The 19,602-nt window shown below is 41.0% G+C and overlaps 1 protein-coding gene across 3 annotated transcripts in view; it reads left to right on the forward strand.

The window, feature by feature from the left end:
* Nucleotides 1-19,602, forward strand: part of SLC17A8 (solute carrier family 17 member 8) — a 56,945-nt gene that overhangs the window by 27,197 nt on the left and 10,146 nt on the right. For 2 of the 3 annotated variants that reach the window (XM_077846017.1, XM_077846015.1), the window contains exons 3-9: nucleotides 4,980-5,098; nucleotides 7,417-7,531; nucleotides 8,842-8,929; nucleotides 13,222-13,308; nucleotides 13,668-13,807; nucleotides 13,927-14,076; nucleotides 15,021-15,153. In XM_077846017.1, the coding sequence (XP_077702143.1) occupies nucleotides 4,980-5,098; nucleotides 7,417-7,531; nucleotides 8,842-8,929; nucleotides 13,222-13,308; nucleotides 13,668-13,807; nucleotides 13,927-14,076; nucleotides 15,021-15,153 (832 nt within the window). The remainder of the gene's footprint in view (nucleotides 1-4,979; nucleotides 5,099-7,416; nucleotides 7,532-8,841; nucleotides 8,930-13,221; nucleotides 13,309-13,667; nucleotides 13,808-13,926; nucleotides 14,077-15,020; nucleotides 15,154-19,602) is intronic. The other variant, XM_077846016.1, reaches the window with a different exon arrangement.

Here is a 19,602-nt window from a genome sequence, read left to right on the forward strand (position 1 = left end):
CTACTGTGCTGGGTCCTGTGGGAGTCTCCAGCAGGGGCCTATGGTCCCCCTTGCTTCCTGGACTTTACTGTGGAACACTTTCTGTCCTGCCGCATCTCTCAGCATCACCTGGAATAGTTCCTTCCCAGCACTGGTTTGGGAAAAGCTGATTTTGATCCATTAAAAAGAAGTCTTTAGTTGTCCTTGCAGGCTTTTTTCTTTTTTTTTTTTTTTTCCCTTTTTTCCTTTTAGCTAAGAGATGATTTTGTCAGATGAAAAGAGCACAATGGAGAGTCTTGTAGCCTCCTTTTGATGCTGCAGCTGAATTTGTTCCAAAAGGATACGCTAGTTGTTTATTTTTTGGTGGGGAGGGAGGGCTGCAGAGGTGTGATGGGGCAAGCCATGCATTTTTTAAATAAAGAATGATGTATATTAGCGAGTTTTCAGATGGGTATCACATGCATTCTCCCAACCCTTTGTGAGCAAGGCCAGCTAATTAAAACTCGTCTGCTGAAGCCCAGATCAAAATGAAATGCTGGTTTGCATTTGTTTGTTGCCTGGAAAGACAGGCCTAGGTCAACAGAGTCTGCTTTGAGGCCTATGGAAAAGACATTCTGATAAAACCTAAGGAACAATGCTAGTTTGTGTTCTTTGGTTTCTATGGTTTTCCCTCTGGAGTCTTAGGGACACTGATTGGGATCTAAAATACGCTTTACATCATTCCTTCTGGTCTCCAAAAATAGGAGTTTGGTAGTATTTCCAAAGGTCTAGGACAACTCCACTTTGTAGCAGGCCATTTCTCTCTTGCTCAAGCAGAACAAAGCTCACATTTCGTCTGAGCGTGTTCAAGCTGATGACAAAGATTTCACTAATTATATTAAGAAAGTCTCTGCATGACTAATATTTCTGATTATTTGGTTTTTCATTTTATGGAGAGAAAACTAGATATCCTTCACTGAGATGTTTTTAAACCCTCATTTTCAAAAGAGGGAGAAAAGGAAGCAGTATGAGTCTCTAGGTCTTAAACAGGGTAGTTTCAGCTGATGTGTGACTACCCACATTTAGCGTAACAATTATGAATTTTAAAACATGTGGATCACTTAGAACAGCATCTGGCACATGGCAAGCAATAAATGACTGATGTTTAAGACACTTAAGAAACTTTAACATTCAGGAGAAGTCCAAACCCCTTCCCATTAATCACGAGTCCTGCAGAGTTAAGAGGACGGGCTTTGGAATTGGCCAGACCTTGTCTCGAACTTGACTTCTTTTGCTTATTAGCTCTGGGACCTTGAGCCAACTTGCCGTTATGTCCTGGTCAGGGATTGCTGGTTGCAAGGAAGAGAAATGCAGCAAGACCTGGTCAAGTTCAATAGGGAATTCTGGTGGGGCTGTAGGGGAGCTCATAAGAGTGAAAGGCCAAAAGCAGGTCTGAGGTGTATATTTGTATAGTCCATGCCCTGCCCAGGGGTCCTGGGGTCCTGGCTGTTGTCCAGGAGGGGCGGAAAAGGGGTCCTCCCCTAGTTCTTTCCAAGGCATAGATAGAGGCTCTGCCGGGAAGGGCAGAGGGGAGCTGGCCCTCCTGGACCTACAAAATCCTTAGCTACAGTGTCCAGCCTCCCGGCTCCACATGGTCCCTCATCTGCTTCTCTCTGAGTATGCTCTTCTGTCCCAGGTCTCTCCAGAGAGAGAGACTTTTCCTTTTCCATGGCTTCCCACTGTCCTCCAAAGCTGGAGTGTCTTGCCTCACTTGGCCCTGACTAAAAAGGGATTGGTTTCAGCTCAAGTCTTCAGTGCTAAATATAATTCCTGAGTGTGGATTGGAGAGAGAGATGGAGACAGAGAAAGACAGAGAGAGAGAGAGATGGAGAGAGATAGAGACAGAGCCTGATTGGCCAGACATCCAGTCAGCAGGGGATAGACCCGGGGCACTGAGGTGGGGCAGGGGGCGGTGAGGGTGGGGAATGCTTTCTGAAGGAGATGGGAGCCTGGAGGCAGGAACAGACATTTCTAGCAATTCTTTGTGGACCCTCATTGTCCTTATTGTAAACTGGGAATAAAAGGCCTGCTCGGCATATTGCAGGAGACAATTTGGTGCTAACTAGTAAGTACTTATATTAGATTCCTAAAGCTGCTCTAACAAATTACCTCAAACATGGTGGCTTAAGACAACTGAAATCTATTCTGTCTCAGATGTGGAGACCAGAAATCTGAAAGAGTGTCAGCAGGGCCACACTTGCTCTCCAGGCTCAGCAGAAGAACTGCCCCCCCTTGCCTTTTCCAGTTTTGGGGGCTCTCAGTGTTCCTTGGCTTGTGGCAGCATCACTCCCATCCCTACCCCTGTCTTCACCTGCACTCTTCCTCTTCTGTCTCAAACCTCTCTCTGCCTTTCTCTTGCAAGAACATGTGTCTTTGGATTTAGAGCCCAACTAGATAATCCCGGATAATTTATCTCAAGATCCTTGATTTCTATCACATCAACAAAGCCTTTTTCCCGAAGAGGGTAGCATTCTTAGGTTCCAGAGATTTTGCGTGTAAATCTTTTGGGGGCCATTCTTTACACAATACCTGACACTGTGGTTAGCTTATCATAATGGCGCAAACCTGGGGCCATTATGATTCTAATGGAGCTCCAGCGGTGATGGAAGTCAGTTCTGGGCAGGCCCAAGTGCTTTTAGTCATGTATCCTATCCTTCAGAGATTATCTGAAAGCACCATCTCCTCAGAAGGAAAAGTATGAACAGGGGACATCATGATTGGTAATTAGCCTCTGGGTGATGTGGATCCTTGGTTCCCTGGGTCATTTTGTGACTCAAGACAAAGAAGTCTAGTCTCTATTTCTTAGTAAGAAAGTCAGGTCTCTACAAGCAGAGCAAATAATGTAGTTTTTTGGGTCAGGTGGATAAGAGATCTTGATCCTGGCTCCCCTTGTAACTAGTTGTATGACCTTGGGGGAGTAAGTTAATGTCTCTAAGCCTCAATTTCCTCCTCTAAAGAAGAAGAGCCAATAATCACCTCTGGGTGTTCTAAGAATTAAGAGAGGAAATATATGGACAGTGCCTCAAAAAATTATGTCCCCCTTCTGCTCCAAGCTCCCAATGGTTTCCATCTTTCTTTGAGGAAAAGCCAAGGTCCTCTTGGTGACTTAAAGGGCCTGTCATCATTTGGACTGCTCCCACTTTAACTCCTTTTCTCATGTCACTTATTATCCCCCAGCTCTCCTTACATCTTGCTGTTCCTCCAACTTCAGGGCTTTACACTTGCTATTTCTCTGCCTTGAAAGTTCTCTCAGATGATCAACAGCATGATTTGCTCCCTTCTTTCCTTTAGGGCTTGACTCAAAAATCACCTCCTCAATGAAGCCTTCCCTCCCTCTTATCCAGCACTTCCAGTCCCCTTCTCTGCTTTAGTTTTTTCTCCTCGTCCCCAGTCACCATCTAACAGGGTCTATACTTGTTTACTATCTGCTGTCTGTACTGGCATCTTCGCAAAGACAGCAAATACTGTTGTCCTCCTGTTCACGGTTGCATCCTCGGGGCCTAGAACAATGTGTGGCATATAGTAGCACAAAATAAAAATTTGGTGAGCTGATTTGAATGAATGACTATTAACTTCAGTTTACCCCCCTCCCTTTTTTTTGAGTAATCTCTACGCAATATAGGGCTTGAACTCATGCCCTTGAGATCAAGAGCTGCATGCTCTACCAACAGAGCCAGCCAGGCACCCCAGCTTCTTTTTTACTCTCAAACTTCAATTTTCTAATTAGTAAAATGGGAAATATGGCAAACAGGACAGGTCAATGTTACACGGGACTGTGATCGCCCAGAACACAGAGGCAGTTCTTGTTTGCATTAGTATTTATACCATCTGGCACCTGACCTGGCATGCAGGAGGCACTCGGTAAATGTTGAATAAATGAGCAAATAAATATGTAACAACTTGTGATGGGAAAATAAACCGACAACAGTTTACAAGGCATACCATCTTGATAACTAAGAACCCCTCCTCCGTAATTGGAACACCTTGCATTTTGATATCATTGCCTTTTTTTAAAAAAAAGATTTTATTTTTAACTAATCTCTATAATCCAACGTGGGGCTTGAGTTGTTAAACCTGAGCTCAAGAGTTAGTTGCATGGTCTAGGGACCGAGCCAGCCAGGCATCCCAATGCTTTACAAAGCTATTCATGGATTCATTCATTTGGCAAATATTTCCTTGCACCTTCTATGTTCCAGTAATTTATTTTAAGTACTAAAGCTATAAAGTCAAAAGGACGTGGCCGGCACCTTAGAGTTGCTTGCCCTAGTGTGGGAAATCGATGTGTGAATGGCTAGTTTGAGAACAGCACTGGGCACAGGCCATGGCTGTAAGGACAGAGGTCTCTGGGACAAGTGAGGACAAAGTGACCACTTCAAAAGGGAGCTGGGGAGCTTCCCCAGAAGGAGGTACATTTGCAATGAATCTGAAAAAAGTGACTTTATTTGGGAAGAAAATGAAGAAAGGGGGTCTGGCCCTGGAGAATCACATTTTCTTTTTCCCTTTTTTACTTTTTAAAGATTTTATTTATTTATTCACGAGAGACAGAGAGAGAGAGAAGCAGAGACACAGGTAGAGGGAGAAGCAGGATCCCTGCAGGGAGCCTGATACGGGACTCGATCCCAGGATCTGGGATCACGCTCTGAGCCAAAGGCGATGCTCAACAGCTGAGCCACCCAGGTGTCCTGATAATCACATTTTCAATAGTTTAAGAGTTGTCCCATTATATATATGTGTTTGCATTTAAGTTTGTACACAGTCTCTCTTTGCTTTCACTAGAAGACAAACTCAATGGCAGGAGGGAGTTTGTTGTGCTTGTTGTTTGTTGTGAAGCCCTCCACAAATATTTGTTGAATAAAGGAAGGAAAGAAGGCCCTTGTGGGGTTATTATGTAGGATCATCAGTGAAAAATGATGGTCAAGTGTTTTCTTACAAACGCAACTGTATCTGATTTTTCATTTCAGACAGCACAGTTTAACTGGGATCCAGAGACAGTGGGCCTCATCCATGGATCTTTTTTCTGGGGTTATATTGTGACACAAATTCCAGGTGGTTTCATTTCAAATAAGTTTGCCGCTAACAGGTAAGGTAAACTGATGTCACATGAATGTGGTGCAGATCATGACATGATTTTGTGTTTTTAAAAATTCTGCATAGTTCTCTCTCAATTTGGAGATGCAGAATGAGAGACAGGAACAATTCCAATAGGTGTGATTCACAGATATTAATATGATTCTGTTCTTACAAGTCTCTTTTTATTTACTTCTTTGTCTAATTTATCTTGCAATTCATGATTATGTAGTAAAAAGAGCAATTGAATCTGAGTCAGAAGAAATAGTTCCTGGACCCTAAATAACTCACAAGGTGACCTCTACTGAGTCACTTTTTTTCCTTCTCTGGGTCTGTTTCCTCATCTGTGAAATAAAGCATGGTTTAGACTGTGTTAGTTTCCTTTGATAAGTGACATTCTGCGATCCGTGTACTATGTTTAGATAGTCCAGTATCACACAGATTTTGGGGGCTTGCCTCTAGCTTGCAAGATGTCTTTAATGCCCTTGAAATTCTTTAGTAGGTGTTTGAGCAATTAAAAGTATCCAAGACAAAATAAATAAATAAATAAACAAACAAATAAATAAATAAATAAATAAATAAATAAATAAATAAATAAATAAAAGTATCCAACACAGGATGAGCCATCCCAAAGAGCAGTTGAGTTCTCTATCACAGAGGTATTCAAACAGAAGAAGATGGCCACTTGGAGGATACATAGGATGTATATATAGCAGAAAAGGAGTATATGAAATACTTCTAGTTTTCTTCCAAGTGTGTGTCCTCTGTGATTGTATGTGTGGGTTTCATGAACTGTACCTTCTTATAAAGCAGCATTTCTCAAATTCTAAAACACAACTCATTAGATGGTAATGAAATCAATGTAGTGACTTACCAATGAGCATTTTCTTTTTTTTTTATAAATTTATTTTTTATTTGTGTTCAATTTGCCAACATATAGCATAACACCCAGTGCTCATCCCATCAAGTGCCCCCCTCAGTGCCCATCACCCAGTCACCCCCACCCCCCACCCACCTCCCCTTCCACCACCCCCAGTTTCTTTCCCAGAGTTAGGAGTCTTTCATGTTCTGTCTCCCTTTCTGATATTTCCCACTCATTTTTTCTCCCTTCCCCTTTATTCCCTTTCACTATTTTTTATATTCCCCAAATGAATGAGACCATAAAATGTTTGTCCTTCTCCGATTGACTTACTTCACTCAGCATAATACCCTCCAGTTCCATCAACGTTGAAGCAAATGGTGGGTATTTGTCGTTTCTAATGGCTGAGTAATATTCCATCGTATACATATAAAAAAAAAGAGAAAAATAAATGTATAAAATGTATAAAAATGTATAAAATGTAAAAAAATGTATAAAAAAAGAGAAAAATAGAAGAGGAGATAATCAAATAGAATAAAATCGGATAGAACATATTTTAATTTATTGCACACTTAAGTATTGGTTTTTGAAACTTGTTTTGGTTACGTTTGTGTGTATGATTATATGTTGCATTGCAATATAAAATATGTGCTGTTTTATGGGTTAAGGTAAAAAAAAAAAGTTTGAAAGTCCATACCATCAGATGTAAATATGCACAAGCCTGACTTTATTTACTTACGTTCTTGTCTAATTTGTGTCTTCCATTTATGGTCACTTACTGACTGTATTCTTTTCAAAAAGTGATAAAATACTGGCTCATATGGTCTCCAGGGTTACTGCCCACATTTCTGCCATAAAAATAAATCACACATAATATTTCCCAACATGTTAAAAGGGCTGGTGCATCATTAGTGTATGAGAAAGAAAGAAAACACTGCTTGTCCTCTTTTCCCAGGATGGGTGGTCAGGGCAGAGAGGAGAAGACAGGTGGCACTGGGTAGGGACCTGGGGGTTCTGACAGATACATACCCTGTGCTTGGCTGGTCCCAGGACACAGACTTCTTTCAAAGAGTATGGCCTTCTGGTCAAATGGCAGCAGAGTCATGAAGGAGGAGATATAATCCAAACATAAGAGTCAGAATGAGTCAGTTGGGTAGAACCAAGCAGAATGGTGCATCTCCGGCAAGCTCACCTCACCTTGGTCAACCTCCAGCCTTGGGGCTTCATTCAGGGAGGATGTTCCTGTACTGCCAAAAATCTGTCCATAATGGGTCTAGGGATGAGCTCAGGACTTAAAGCTACCCAACAGTTTAGCTGGGGTCACACCAGAGCCTGACATGACATCTGTTTCTCTGTTTATTAGTTTCCATGGTGATATCCCATGGGTCGTGAGGTTCATTTCCGATGTTAAACCGAAGTGCCCACCCACAAAGGGAGGCTTGCCCAACTCACACAGTGTTTTGGTCCCTCAGGGTCTTTGGAGCCGCCATCTTCTTAACATCAACCTTGAACATGTTCATTCCTTCTGCTGCTAGAGTGCACTACGGCTGTGTCATGTGTGTCAGAATTTTGCAAGGTCTAGTGGAGGTAGGAGATTCCTTCTTTAACGGTTTTTGATGCCATTACCTGCAGTATGGTCCTCTAGATGATTCAGCTTCTAAAGAAAACCTGAGTTACTTAATTTTCTGATCTTCCTCCTTGTCCCACTATTTCCCCTTCCTAGTTTTCATGACAATCATGTATACTTTAATTAAAATGCCTTGGATGATTACAAATTTATACACAATGAAGAGTCATTTCCTAGAATGTAGAATTTCACATGAGCCAGCAGCGATCTCAGAGATAATCTAACCCAACTCTTGTCATTTAATAAATAATGAAGCAGAAGCCCCAGTCCTATAGTTCACGTAGCAGGGGCCCTTTCCACAAAAACAATTTAAATGGATTTGTTAATAAATTTGTAAAATTCCTAGAGTGTAATATTACACAAAGATTTCACTCAAAGAGTTGTTGAATCCCTAATGTCATACACCTGAAACTATTATAACACTGTATTTTAACTACACTGGAATTAAAAAAAAACAATAAAAAATTTTAAAAATGTGAATCTAGGAAAAAAAATGCAAAAACCAGTCCTTCCTCAAGAGCAGTACAAAAACAGATGGTGGGCTAAATCAGGCCATAGTTTCCCAAGCCCTGATGTAGAGCAATGTTTCTCAAGCTCATTCACCTCTAACCTTCGTTGCTTTTGTCATATCCATGTACAATTTGTGCTTTGTTTGCCTACAGTGTTTCCCTAGATCAATTCATTAAAAAAAAACAAAAACAAAAAACAAAACCACACACCAAAAAAGAACCTCATTGTAAGCAACAATATTTTTGAAATCATGGGTTTCACATGCCAGGTACCTTTTTTCCTAAACCCTATTAGAGTATATTTGCGCCAATTCTGATAAAAAAAAAAAAGTACTTTGTTGTAGCAACTCAAATCCAACTCTAGTTCCACTAGAGGGACATATACCACACTTTGGGAAATTCTGATGGGTGGAAAGAACATGATATGCACAGCCATGAAGAGTAGAATGTACTCACTCAATGGCTCTTAGCCTCAGATTCTGTATCTTGGAATGAGGGATGGACCAGCTGATTGCAGAAATCCCTTTCTGCACCAATATTCTATAATAATATGGACTATAAAGGCCCTTTCCTCACCATTCTTATGTTTGAACTGATATTGAAATTGCAGCATCTGTGCCATGAGTTAAAATAGCTGACACAAGCTATTTATGAATTGGGTTTTTATACTGTAGCCTCTCTTAAAGAAGCAAGATCCACATTTTAAACACCAACAGAAACTGTAGTCAAGTCAAAAAGTCTATTTTCAACTGTTTCACCAGGGTGTGACCTACCCAGCCTGCCATGGGATGTGGAGTAAGTGGGCACCACCTTTGGAGAGAAGCCGACTGGCCACAACCTCTTTTTGTGGTAAGTGTATTAGAATCATAAGTTTTACTTAGGGAAGCTTTGGCTTCATGTGAAGACCCTACTATGTAGAATTTCTTTTGTTCACATAACAGAAGTCCAAAGGTGAGTGACTGCTGGTATTGGTTTTACTGCTTGTGATCTAGCATGTTATGACTTTCTACTCCACTGTCCTAGGAGTGATAGCTTTTTACTCTCATACTTGTTCCTCAGGTTCACAAGGTGGCTGTTAGAGCTCCAGGCATCAAGTCCACATTCAAGGCAGGAAGAAGTGGGGATGGTTGTCCTAACTACATCTGTTCCTAACATCAGCAAAGTAAAAGCTTTCCCAAAACCCCTTAGCAGGCCTCCACATATTTCCTTGGCCCTAATTGTGTCATATGTTTCATCAACTGCAGGGGCAGTGAGGAAATCAAGTGCAAGCTTTTCCAGCACCATTAGTAGAGAAAGGTGGAAAAGAAGGGGTAGGAAGTGGTTGTTGAATGAGCCAACAAATGGTATTTGTTGAAGTCAAAAGCAGAAAGGAAAGAATCATCAAGTATCTTGCTCTTGTTTTTACAGATAGAGAAACTGAAACTAAAGTGTAAAGTTAATTTCATTGAATGGAAAATGGGGTTCAAGGTCACATTGGGCATGAAATGGGAGCTAGACCACCTGAGTCTTAATTCAGAACTTTCCTCACTACACATACTATGTACATGTTATAGGACAGATCTGTTAATTAATTTTTGCCATTATAGTCCAGATGAAAAAGAAGCCATCCACCTCACCTGAAAGTATGTCAGTGGTCCTTAAGTAGTGAGGTGACTTTAATTCCTGGGTGACCCACCTTCACCTTGCTGAGGTTGTCTTACTCTAAGTCATGGAAGTGGCCTTCTCTGTATCTCTGGAATAATCAGTGTTCCAAGCGTCTACCTAGATGCCAATCAATAATTTAACGAGGACAGTGCAGGCTGACCCCATCAACGCAATTGTAAAATATATTTTCCTTTTTTTTTTTTAATGGAGGAAGGGGCCAGGCAGACAAAAGTGCTTTAAGTCATGAAAGTCACAACGGGGACTGGGCAAAATTAGGATCACAATTTAGCACTGCCTGGTTTTTCGAGCTAGTGTGCCTTTCCTAGGAAACACCAACCTGTATTTCTTCTTCTTTTTTTTTTTTTTTATTCAGAGGCAGAGAGAGAGAGAGGCAGGCAGAGAGGTAGAGACACAGGCAGAGCGAGAAGCAGGCTCCATGCAGGGAGCCCGATGTGGGACTCGATCCCCGGTCTCCAGGATCACACCCCAGGCTGCAGGAGGCGCTAAACCACTGCGCCACCAGGGCTGCCCCCAACCTGTATTTCTTAGTGAAAAGGAGAAATAAAGCTTCCTCTTAATTTTTGTGAATATTTTAATTTATTTCTCCTTTTTACCTCCTTAATAATAATAAATAATATTATTATAATAATATAGAATAATATAAAATATCTAGAATAATATCTAGAGTAATATAAAATACCTAGAATAATGTATAAATATTATATAATAATATTCTATATTATTATTAATTTATTATTTTATTCTATCATAAAGAATCCCTGGGACTTTGGTGTGAAGTATTCACCAATATGCCCATTTTATGCCTTGCTTGGAACTGCGTGTACAGCTGAGATATCTTTGCATCTTTAGCCTTTATTGTCCTTAGAAACCATTTCTGTTCTCTTGTTTGTAGTTCAAGATCATCTCCACTTCGACTACTGACTTTGAGCCAACTCTAGAAGAAAATAAGATTCTGACCTTGTGGATTGTCAGATCCTTGATCTTATTTTCTTTGGATGGCTTATTTACAAGGCTTTTCATTTTGATTTGCCAGCAAAGCAGGAATGACTAGCTGCCACTCCCCATTCTTAGTGTCTTTATAACCCTTAAAGGGCTGATTTAAGAAATGGTTGACTCTCAAGGAAAGTTACCTGATCAAAGTCATGGGCTTTATTACTCTTCCCAGCTAAGGTGTGGCCTTGGTTTGAAAGAACAGCCAAGGAAAAATGTCATTAGAAGGAAACCCAAATTTGGGGTTAATCAGTTCTTACCAAAAAAGTAGTGGAGTTGGCAGGAATGTTAGGAAATATCTAGTGCAGTAAGTTTTCCCAGCTAGTAAGGACAGATTTAGGGACTCTCCTACTCCTGATGGCTACTCCCCTTCCTCATGCCACTCAACAAGCACTGGAGGGCTCCTCTGTCCTCTGCTGTCTGCCTACAGAGGGATCAAGGTGCAATCAGCTCCCCTAGAGCCGTGTGGGTGGCACACCCCACTGAGGTATGCTCAGGGGCTGTGGGTGTGACAGGAGATTACAGTCAGCCATGTCTAGAAGGAGGATGAAGAGTTTGTCTACTAGACAGGGAAGTTCAGTTTCAAGTATAAAATTTCCTCAATGAGAGAATTCTTCTTACTATGAAGAATTAAGGGGCGTTTTTGGGTAGAGGAGGCAGGATCACATTATGCAGTAGTTATGGAAAAAGGCTCTGGATTCCTACAGACCTGGTTCCTGCCATTCACACCTGTATGGCCTCTGGCAACTTACCTCCCCTCCCCCAGCCTTGTTTTTTTTTTTTTTTTTTTTTTTTTTTCAGTTCAATAGACTTTATTTAGTGGTGAAAGCTTGAGGCAGGATGACCAAGCTGTTAGTTATTCTAATTACAAAAGAAACATCATAGACAAGGTGCCAGAAACCTAAGGTCTCCATAAAGCATTTCAATGGATTCAAGAGTGACTTAAAAGTATACAACAATGGAGATGACTCAAAGTAACAAGACCAACTGTTTTTAAAGGGAAGTGATAGATAGGGAAGTGACATTGGTACCAATGCCAAGGAGTTGAAAGAAGGGTTAAATAAAATCATAGGTCTAGAATCCTCAACACAGTAGTGGCCACACCGAAAGCCCCCAATGCATCCTAGGTGGTGGATTTATCCCCTGATCTTCCCTGTCCCTGGCATTCTCCTACCCCTCACGTCCTAGAAATTTGGCCCAGGGAAGACCACCTTCTCTCCACCCACAGCAGAGTCAAGCCTGAAGCTCTTTCTAAACAAAATGCCTTGGAATGCTTGTCTTACTGGTTTGAGGAAGTCTGAGGCTGAAAAAAAATGCATTGTCATGCTGTACATTATAGTCTCATGATAGTTGGGGTTTGTGCGGAACTAATTACAGCTTACAGAACATCTTTGTGGACAAAGTTTATTTGATTCTCAAAAATATCTCTGGGAGATAGAGATTTCATTCTCATCTTCTATCTGAGGATAATGACTCTAAGTGACTGAGATACTCCCTCAGGGGTCATGATGTTCAAATTTAGGATTCCCAGGTTGTGCCTTTCCTGGCCAGTCAGGCCCAGCTTGGAAAGATAGGATTAATCTCTTTCTCTAGAAGATCCCCTTACTCCCATTTCTTGATGGTCTACCTTAGCACTGAGGTTTGAGATACAGAATTTCCTGTTGCTGCTGCTCACTTTTTCTGAGCAAGATTTTTTTTCATTCACAGCCCAAAGCAAATTTCAGGTAATATTTTTTTTTGGGGAGGGATCCAATGAATATTGATGGGAAGTTTTTAGGACTCGTGTTTCTATAGCAGATTATCATGGAGCTGTAGGGGACAGTGGAGACCAGGCCACTGCCTCTAGCATTTGTGATCTTGTCTAGACTAGATAAATATCCACCTGTAGGTAAAGTGTTTACAAGGTTAGGTGTTTACAAAGAAATAAACTTCAAAATGGGCCCATTCCGGGGGTAGATGGAGAGCAGCCTTGCTGTTCATTCTGCCATCCTCGAATAGAACTGTTTCCTGATTTTTTAAAAGAAACCAAGACTCGAAAAAGTATGATTTCTTAATAGTTTGAAGTCCCTCATTTAAAGACTGAGTTGATCATTCTTCTGAACCGTGAGCTCTGAAAGGCAGATCCATGGGCTCCTTTGCTTCCTATCTTCAGCCCATAGTATTGTACCTGGTTGAATTTTTCAAATCTCTGTTAGATTTTTTTTCTGATCTGTTTTTTCTATTCTTTCATGTAATTCAAAATTGCTGTGCCTGAGTCATCTTTGCCCAATCCCTCCATGGTACCTGGATAAAATCAAAGGGTACTCAGTGACCTTTCTCTCCTGGAAGTGCTATTTTAAGGTACACTGGGAGTGTGTCCCTCTGCACGGAGGCATTCTGGCTCTTGCTCAGTTTGATCCATCTTCATTTCCACAACAGGAACTCTAGATAGGTTGAAGGGGCCTGTGTGGCAGTTGTTCAGTTTCCTCCATGTTTTCTTGTTCTAGGCTCCTATGCAGGGGCAGTGATTGCCATGCCTCTGGCTGGGGTGTTGGTACAGTACATTGGATGGGCCTCTGTCTTTTATATTTATGGTGAGTAAGTTGACTTAATGAGTTCCCATGGATGACTCATAGAGTTGGTATTTCACTGTATAATGGGGTTGGCTAAGAATTTACTCTATGAAAATAGAGGTTATTAAAACAAATGTATCATATAAATGGAATACTTGTCTGCTTAGGATTCTTTTAATGCTTATATTAAAGTAGAATTCCTTAGTGAGAACAATATTGTCTTTCTTTAAATACCAGTTAACAACAACAACAGGCAAAGCAACAAAACAGTTTCTCCTAAATGAACATTGTGCCATGTGGGAATATTTTGAGAATTGGAATATTTAGAGATAGACAAGACAAGGAAACCATAACTGTAAGCCTCTTGTTTTGTACTGCAGGCATTTTTGGGATTATTTGGTACATGTTCTGGCTATTGCAGGCCTATGAGTGCCCAGCTGCTCACCCAACAATATCCAGTGAGGAGAGGACATACATAGAGACAAGTATAGGAGAAGGAGCCAATGTGATTAGCCTCAGTGTAAGTACAGATGGAAAGATCAAGACTTATCTCTTTCTCTTAGTGATTATACTGTCCTCTTAAGAAAAATTACATGTCAATATAGTTACTAAATTTCTCATGGTATTTTTACTCTCTAGAAATTTAACACACCATGGAAAAGATTTTTCACGTCGTTGCCGGTTTATGCAATCATTGTGGCAAATTTTTGCAGAAGCTGGACTTTTTATTTGCTGTTAATAAGTCAGCCTGCTTATTTTGAAGAGGTCTTTGGATTTGCAATAAGTAAGGTAAACACAGAGATGCTTCAAATATTCTTGAACTTTAAATCTCTTGCTTCTACTGAGAAAATCTTTGCGTGACAAAATAATTAAATTGCTGATCAAAATTCATAATGCTCCTGTGACATCAAATACCCTAGAAGTCAGACAGGTTTTACATCCTAGGCACAGTATACATAGCTATTTAATATCTTCTTCATAAGGATCAGGGCTGTATTAAGCTGCTTTTAAAGATGTATGTTCTATCCGAGCTCAAAATGGTTTTGAAGCTAAATTCAACGACTGCATATGAGGTACGGATACAAAGATTTCCAGGTAAGATGTTTTTGTGGGGTTTTCCCCCCTATAAATTACTCGGTGAGTAGCAGTAAGGGCCTTAAAGCTCATTTTGCAGACCACCCATTTCTCTGTAATGGTAATTGGAGCATTAAAAACCATTGCCTTGTATGGTTTAGAAAGAACCTCTTTCAATATCCTCAGCCATTGCCAATATTTCAGGGAGGAAAGATGTAGCTGGTGAAGCATAAACCATCATCATGAAAGACATGACCTCCTTTCTACAAGGGAAAGAACAGCGGCCCTAGAGGTCGATGTGTGCATAGCTCCCGGTACTGTCTGAAGTGACTGTGGAGAGCTAGCAGAGGCAAGTCACAGTGCTTGCCATCAGTCAAGGCTCACTCTGTGCCCAGTATTTGACTATCCTGTGCCAGACGCTATGGCAGGTGCTGGGGTTGAATGGCAGATTGGCAGATGAATACCAGTTGGGTCTACCCTCAAGGAGCTACCAATCTGGTACTTAAAATTATTCACTCATTCGTTGTTTATTATAAAATTCAGGACTATCTGGGTGGCAGGTAATTAGATAATTAAACTTGGTTGGGGGGGCAGGGAATTAGGGAAGTGAATCTCTCCAAAGCAGCTAGAAATAGCTCATTGTTCTTTATTCATTACAGGTGGGCCTCCTGTCAGCAGTCCCACACATGGTTATGACTATCATTGTGCCTATTGGAGGACAGTTGGCTGATTATTTAAGAAGCAGAAATATTTTGACCACAACGGCTGTCAGAAAAATCATGAACTGTGGAGGTACTATGGATTTCATTGGTGGCTTAGGCAGCCTTTAGAGAATGAGGTGAAACTGAGTTGCAGAGCATGTTTTGGAGGTTATGCCGAACCATTACAAGGATCTTGGGGCACCTGGGTGCCTCAATTGGTTGAGCGTCCGACTCTTCATTTTGGCTCAGGTCATGATCTCAGGGTTGTGAGGTTGAGCCCAGTGTTGGCTCCATGATCAGTGGGCAGTCTACTTCTCTCCCTTTCCCTCATCCTCTGTCCCTCCCCAGCTTGCTCTCTCTCTCTCTCTCTCTCTCTCTCTCTCTCTTTCTCTCTTTCAAAGTCCATCCTCTGGCAGATACTTGAGTGTCCATCACACCCCTGCCAACTGGCCATTCAGTCCAAACTTGTGCAGCCTGTGATAGGACAACTTAGCTGGCAAATCTGTACACATCTCCCAGAAATGCTTCTTTCATCTGCTCTAGGCCAAAGCCAATTTCCTGTGACATATGTTTATTGTTTATCCTTCCCATACATTCTCCCAGTCACATAATCCTTTGCTTATGTAGATATTTTCCCTTATCACCTTCCCTTTCTACACATACAGGTTTCAGTAAGAAACCCAAGAAAGGTATTTCCTCTGAATGGTCTTCTTTCCTCTCAGCATATGCTGGTGTATGGGTAGGCACACACACAACCACACCTCATTCTCTTTTCTACTTTCACTGAGTTCCTGCTTTATGTTTTGATTTTGCAAAGACAAAGTAGAAGCCATGTGATTTTCCAAAAGAGGTAGGGAAAAGTAATTCTGAACCCCCGCAATGTTTATGATTGTTCACCTTTTAAAAAATCTTCCACTTTTTCCTTATCCCTTTTTGTATTTGTGTTTTAAATCTAGTATTTATTGGATGCTTTCTGTGTATAAAATCTGACCAGGGAGTTTGGGAATAGTCTGTGGGCATCGGATCTCCCCTCAGTTTGACTTCTGGCCCCAGGCAGAAATGGTTGGCTATGCCATTAACATGAACTTTTTTTATAGGAGACTGAAGATTGGCAGTGGGTGAGAGGTGGGTGAGGGGTGAAGCTCCCTGGTGGGGGAGAGGTGAAGCTCTGTGGCACTGCATTTGTGGCAGCCAAGGTAGACAGAATAATGCTCCCCGCCCCCACCAAATGTTCAGGTTCTGATTCCCAGAATTTGTGGTTATGTTTACCTACGTGACAAAAGGAACTTTGCAGATGTGATTAAATTAAGGATCTTGAGATGGGGAGATTATCTTGGATTATCTGGATGGATCCAGTGTAATCATGAGGTTCCTTGTAAGAGGAGGCAGGAAGCTCAGTCAGAGGAGCTAGGATGATAGAGGCAAACGTCAGTGTAATACAGCCACAAGCCAGGAATGTAGACAGGCTCTAGAGGCTGGAAAAAGCAAGAATGGGGTTTCCCTAGAGTGTCTAGAAGGAGCACAGCTCTGCTAACATCCTGATTTTAGTTCTCTAGGATCCATTTTGGACTTCTGACCTCCAGCACTGTATGATCGTTAAGTCTGTATTATTTTAAGCCACTAAATTTTTGAAAATTTGTTACAGCAACAATCAGAAACTAATACAGGAGCCAATTCCTCTCCTCCGATGATCACATTCTGGCCCAGCTGAATAGTCCCCTCCATACCAGGCCCTGAGTATTTCTTTCCATCTCTGACTTTGCTCACTCCCTTGATCTTTACTGTGAGTTCAGCTCACCTTCACTTCTCACCTTAGTCCTCGCCACATGTCCTTCCACATGGGTTCATCTTCCCTCCTGTGAAGTCCACCTCAACCTCCAGTGACTGCTCCTTCCTGTACATATACTTGGTTGGTAACTCATCACTTCCTGCTTTATTATAGTTCTTGCAGGAAAGTGTTTTAGGCAGAGAGAGTAGCATGAGCAATGGCCCCAAGGCAGGCATGAATGTGGCATGTTAGGCCGGAAGGAAGGAAAGTCAGAATGGGTGGAGCTAAAGGAGTGAGGTAGAGAGAGACAGGAGATGGGACCAGGATGCTGGACTAGAGCCAGATCTTGGGAGGCTTCATAGATGTGCACACAGCTTGGATTTTATTTGAAATGCCCAGGGAAGCAAATAGAGGGTTTAAAGCAGAGAAAGTGACATGATTTGATTTGTGTTTTTAAATCTGAAGAGTAGAAGATAGAACATAAGAGTGAAAGAAGGGAGACCAGCTAGGAAGCTATTTCATTTATTCTGTCAAGAGAATATGGTGAGTTGAACTAAAGTGGCACCAACGGAAGTAGAGAGAGTGGGAGGGATTTCTAAATTCTCCAAGCCTAACTTTCTTCTTTAAAATCTGAATAATAGTATTTACTTCCAATGATGGTTATGAATGTTAAATGGGATGATGTACAAATACACCTAGCATGGGTTCAACCTATAGAAGGTTCTCAACATATGTCAATGCCTTTTTCCTCTTCTGTGTTTAAGACACTGACAAAACAGAAGTTTTCTAAGGAAGCATTCAATAACTATATGCTATTCAAATGTACCCATGGTCAAAATTATGCAACCTCTTAACCTCGAAGTTGAAAGAAAATTCTGGATTTCAACCCCACTTGCACAACTGCATCTCCAGCCACATGCCTTGAGGACTCTGAATCTATTTTATAGGACTATCTTGCTCTGTTTAATTTTGCCCCGATCACTTCAGCCATCATTCCTCCATAATCGATAGTGTTGGTGTCGGGTGGTGGTGGTGAGAATACTCAACGATTTTGAAGTACTAATGAAGTAACTTTTGAGAATAATTTTTTTTTGTTCTAGACACTAGAATGCAAACACAGAATCTCCCTAGCATCTGCCTCATCTTTAAAAAAGAAACACACAAAATAGCATCATCAACAAAAACCAATCCAAACCTCTTCACATGTCTTTTCATGTCATTTTATATTTTGAAATAGCAGGACCAGTGAGTTCCACATTGTATGTTTTAAAAAATGGTTGTTCTATTCTGCTTATATACAAAGATGCTAGACTAGAGATGAATATGTGAAGAGAGAGTTTTGTGCCATCACCGAGTAAGCCAGATTGATTTGGACAAAACAAACACTTGCATGATCTTCTGGAGAATTTAGTTGGTCTCATGTTCTCTGAGAAGAAATATAGAGGACATTTCTTATCGGAGAAGGATAACACATTTTCTGGAGTCTGTCACCTTTTCTTTCCATAGGGATGTTTGCTGCTAGAATCGTTTAAAGCAAACAGATCACCTAAGACATGAAGCTCTGTTCTAGTTCATTCTCGATCAGGGCACATCTCCAAGATCTTCAAAACCAGATGTCAAATCCTTGTACTTCCTTCTGTAGTATGTGTAAAGTGAGACTGGGAGAAAAAAGTCTTGTCTGGCTGAATTGGTTGCCTGTGTGAACTTTAGATTGTTTTAATATGAGACGAACATTTTTCTCAGACCTTTAAATCATAGTTCTGTTTCTCTTGTCAGCTCCAAAGAGGTTCACGTCCAAGATTTTTTGATCACCTCTGAAGTTCACATTTTATTCTCAAGCTCCTAAAGCATACAGTCCTATCTGTAGCATTTTTCGCTGTTGATAAGAACCACTTAGGCTCTTAATTTTTTTTTCTCCCTTTGGAAATCTACTATTTGGCAAAGATCATCCCCCCCACCCCTTACAGATGAACCAGTGTATCATTTGTAAGTTTTATTCTTCACAAAATGTCTCTGTTCTAATTCTTTGGAGGATTTAATTCTTTGGTACAACTTTTGCCTAGAGTGTTAAGATAAAAGAGGTTTCAGCCAGATGCCTTGATATTTAAGACAGGTTGAGTCTTAAGTACATACAGTTCGTATATAAAACACTAGCAATTTTTCCTTATATATATGACTTAAAACGTCGAAACAAAATTGATTAATGAGTAGATGTGGTATAAAGCCCACAGTGGATAAGCACTACTGTTTTTGTTTCATCTGATTCTCTTTAAAAGATTTTTTAAAGAAGATCTTATTTTTTATCTATCATCTATCTATCTATCCATTATCTATCTATCTATCTATCTATCTATCTATCTATCTATCTATCATCTATCTATCTATCATCCATCCATTTAGGGAGTGTGGGGGCTGGGCAGAGGGACAGAGAGTGTTAAGCAGGCTGCATGCCCAGCATGGAGCCTGAGGCCGGGCTTCATCTTATGACCTGAGACGGTGACCGGAACTGAAACTGGGAGCTGGTAGCTTAGCCACTGAGCCACCCCAGGGCCCCATCATCTGATTCTCTTTGATGCCCATCTAAAAGAATTACTGGTGCTTGCCCTGTTTCTTTGACAGTGTGGGGGAAAATGAGCTCAGAAGGTAAGCAACGTACCAAGGTCTACAGAAAGTGTTTTCACTTGTGTTTCAACTTAATTGTCTTGGTTCTGCGTCCTATTTCCTTTCCTTTGCATCAATTCACCAAATATTATTTGTTGAATGCCTGCTGTA

Source organism: Canis aureus, chromosome 13, assembly GCF_053574225.1.
Source record: "Canis aureus isolate CA01 chromosome 13, VMU_Caureus_v.1.0, whole genome shotgun sequence".
Taxonomy (NCBI): domain Eukaryota; kingdom Metazoa; phylum Chordata; class Mammalia; order Carnivora; family Canidae; genus Canis; species Canis aureus.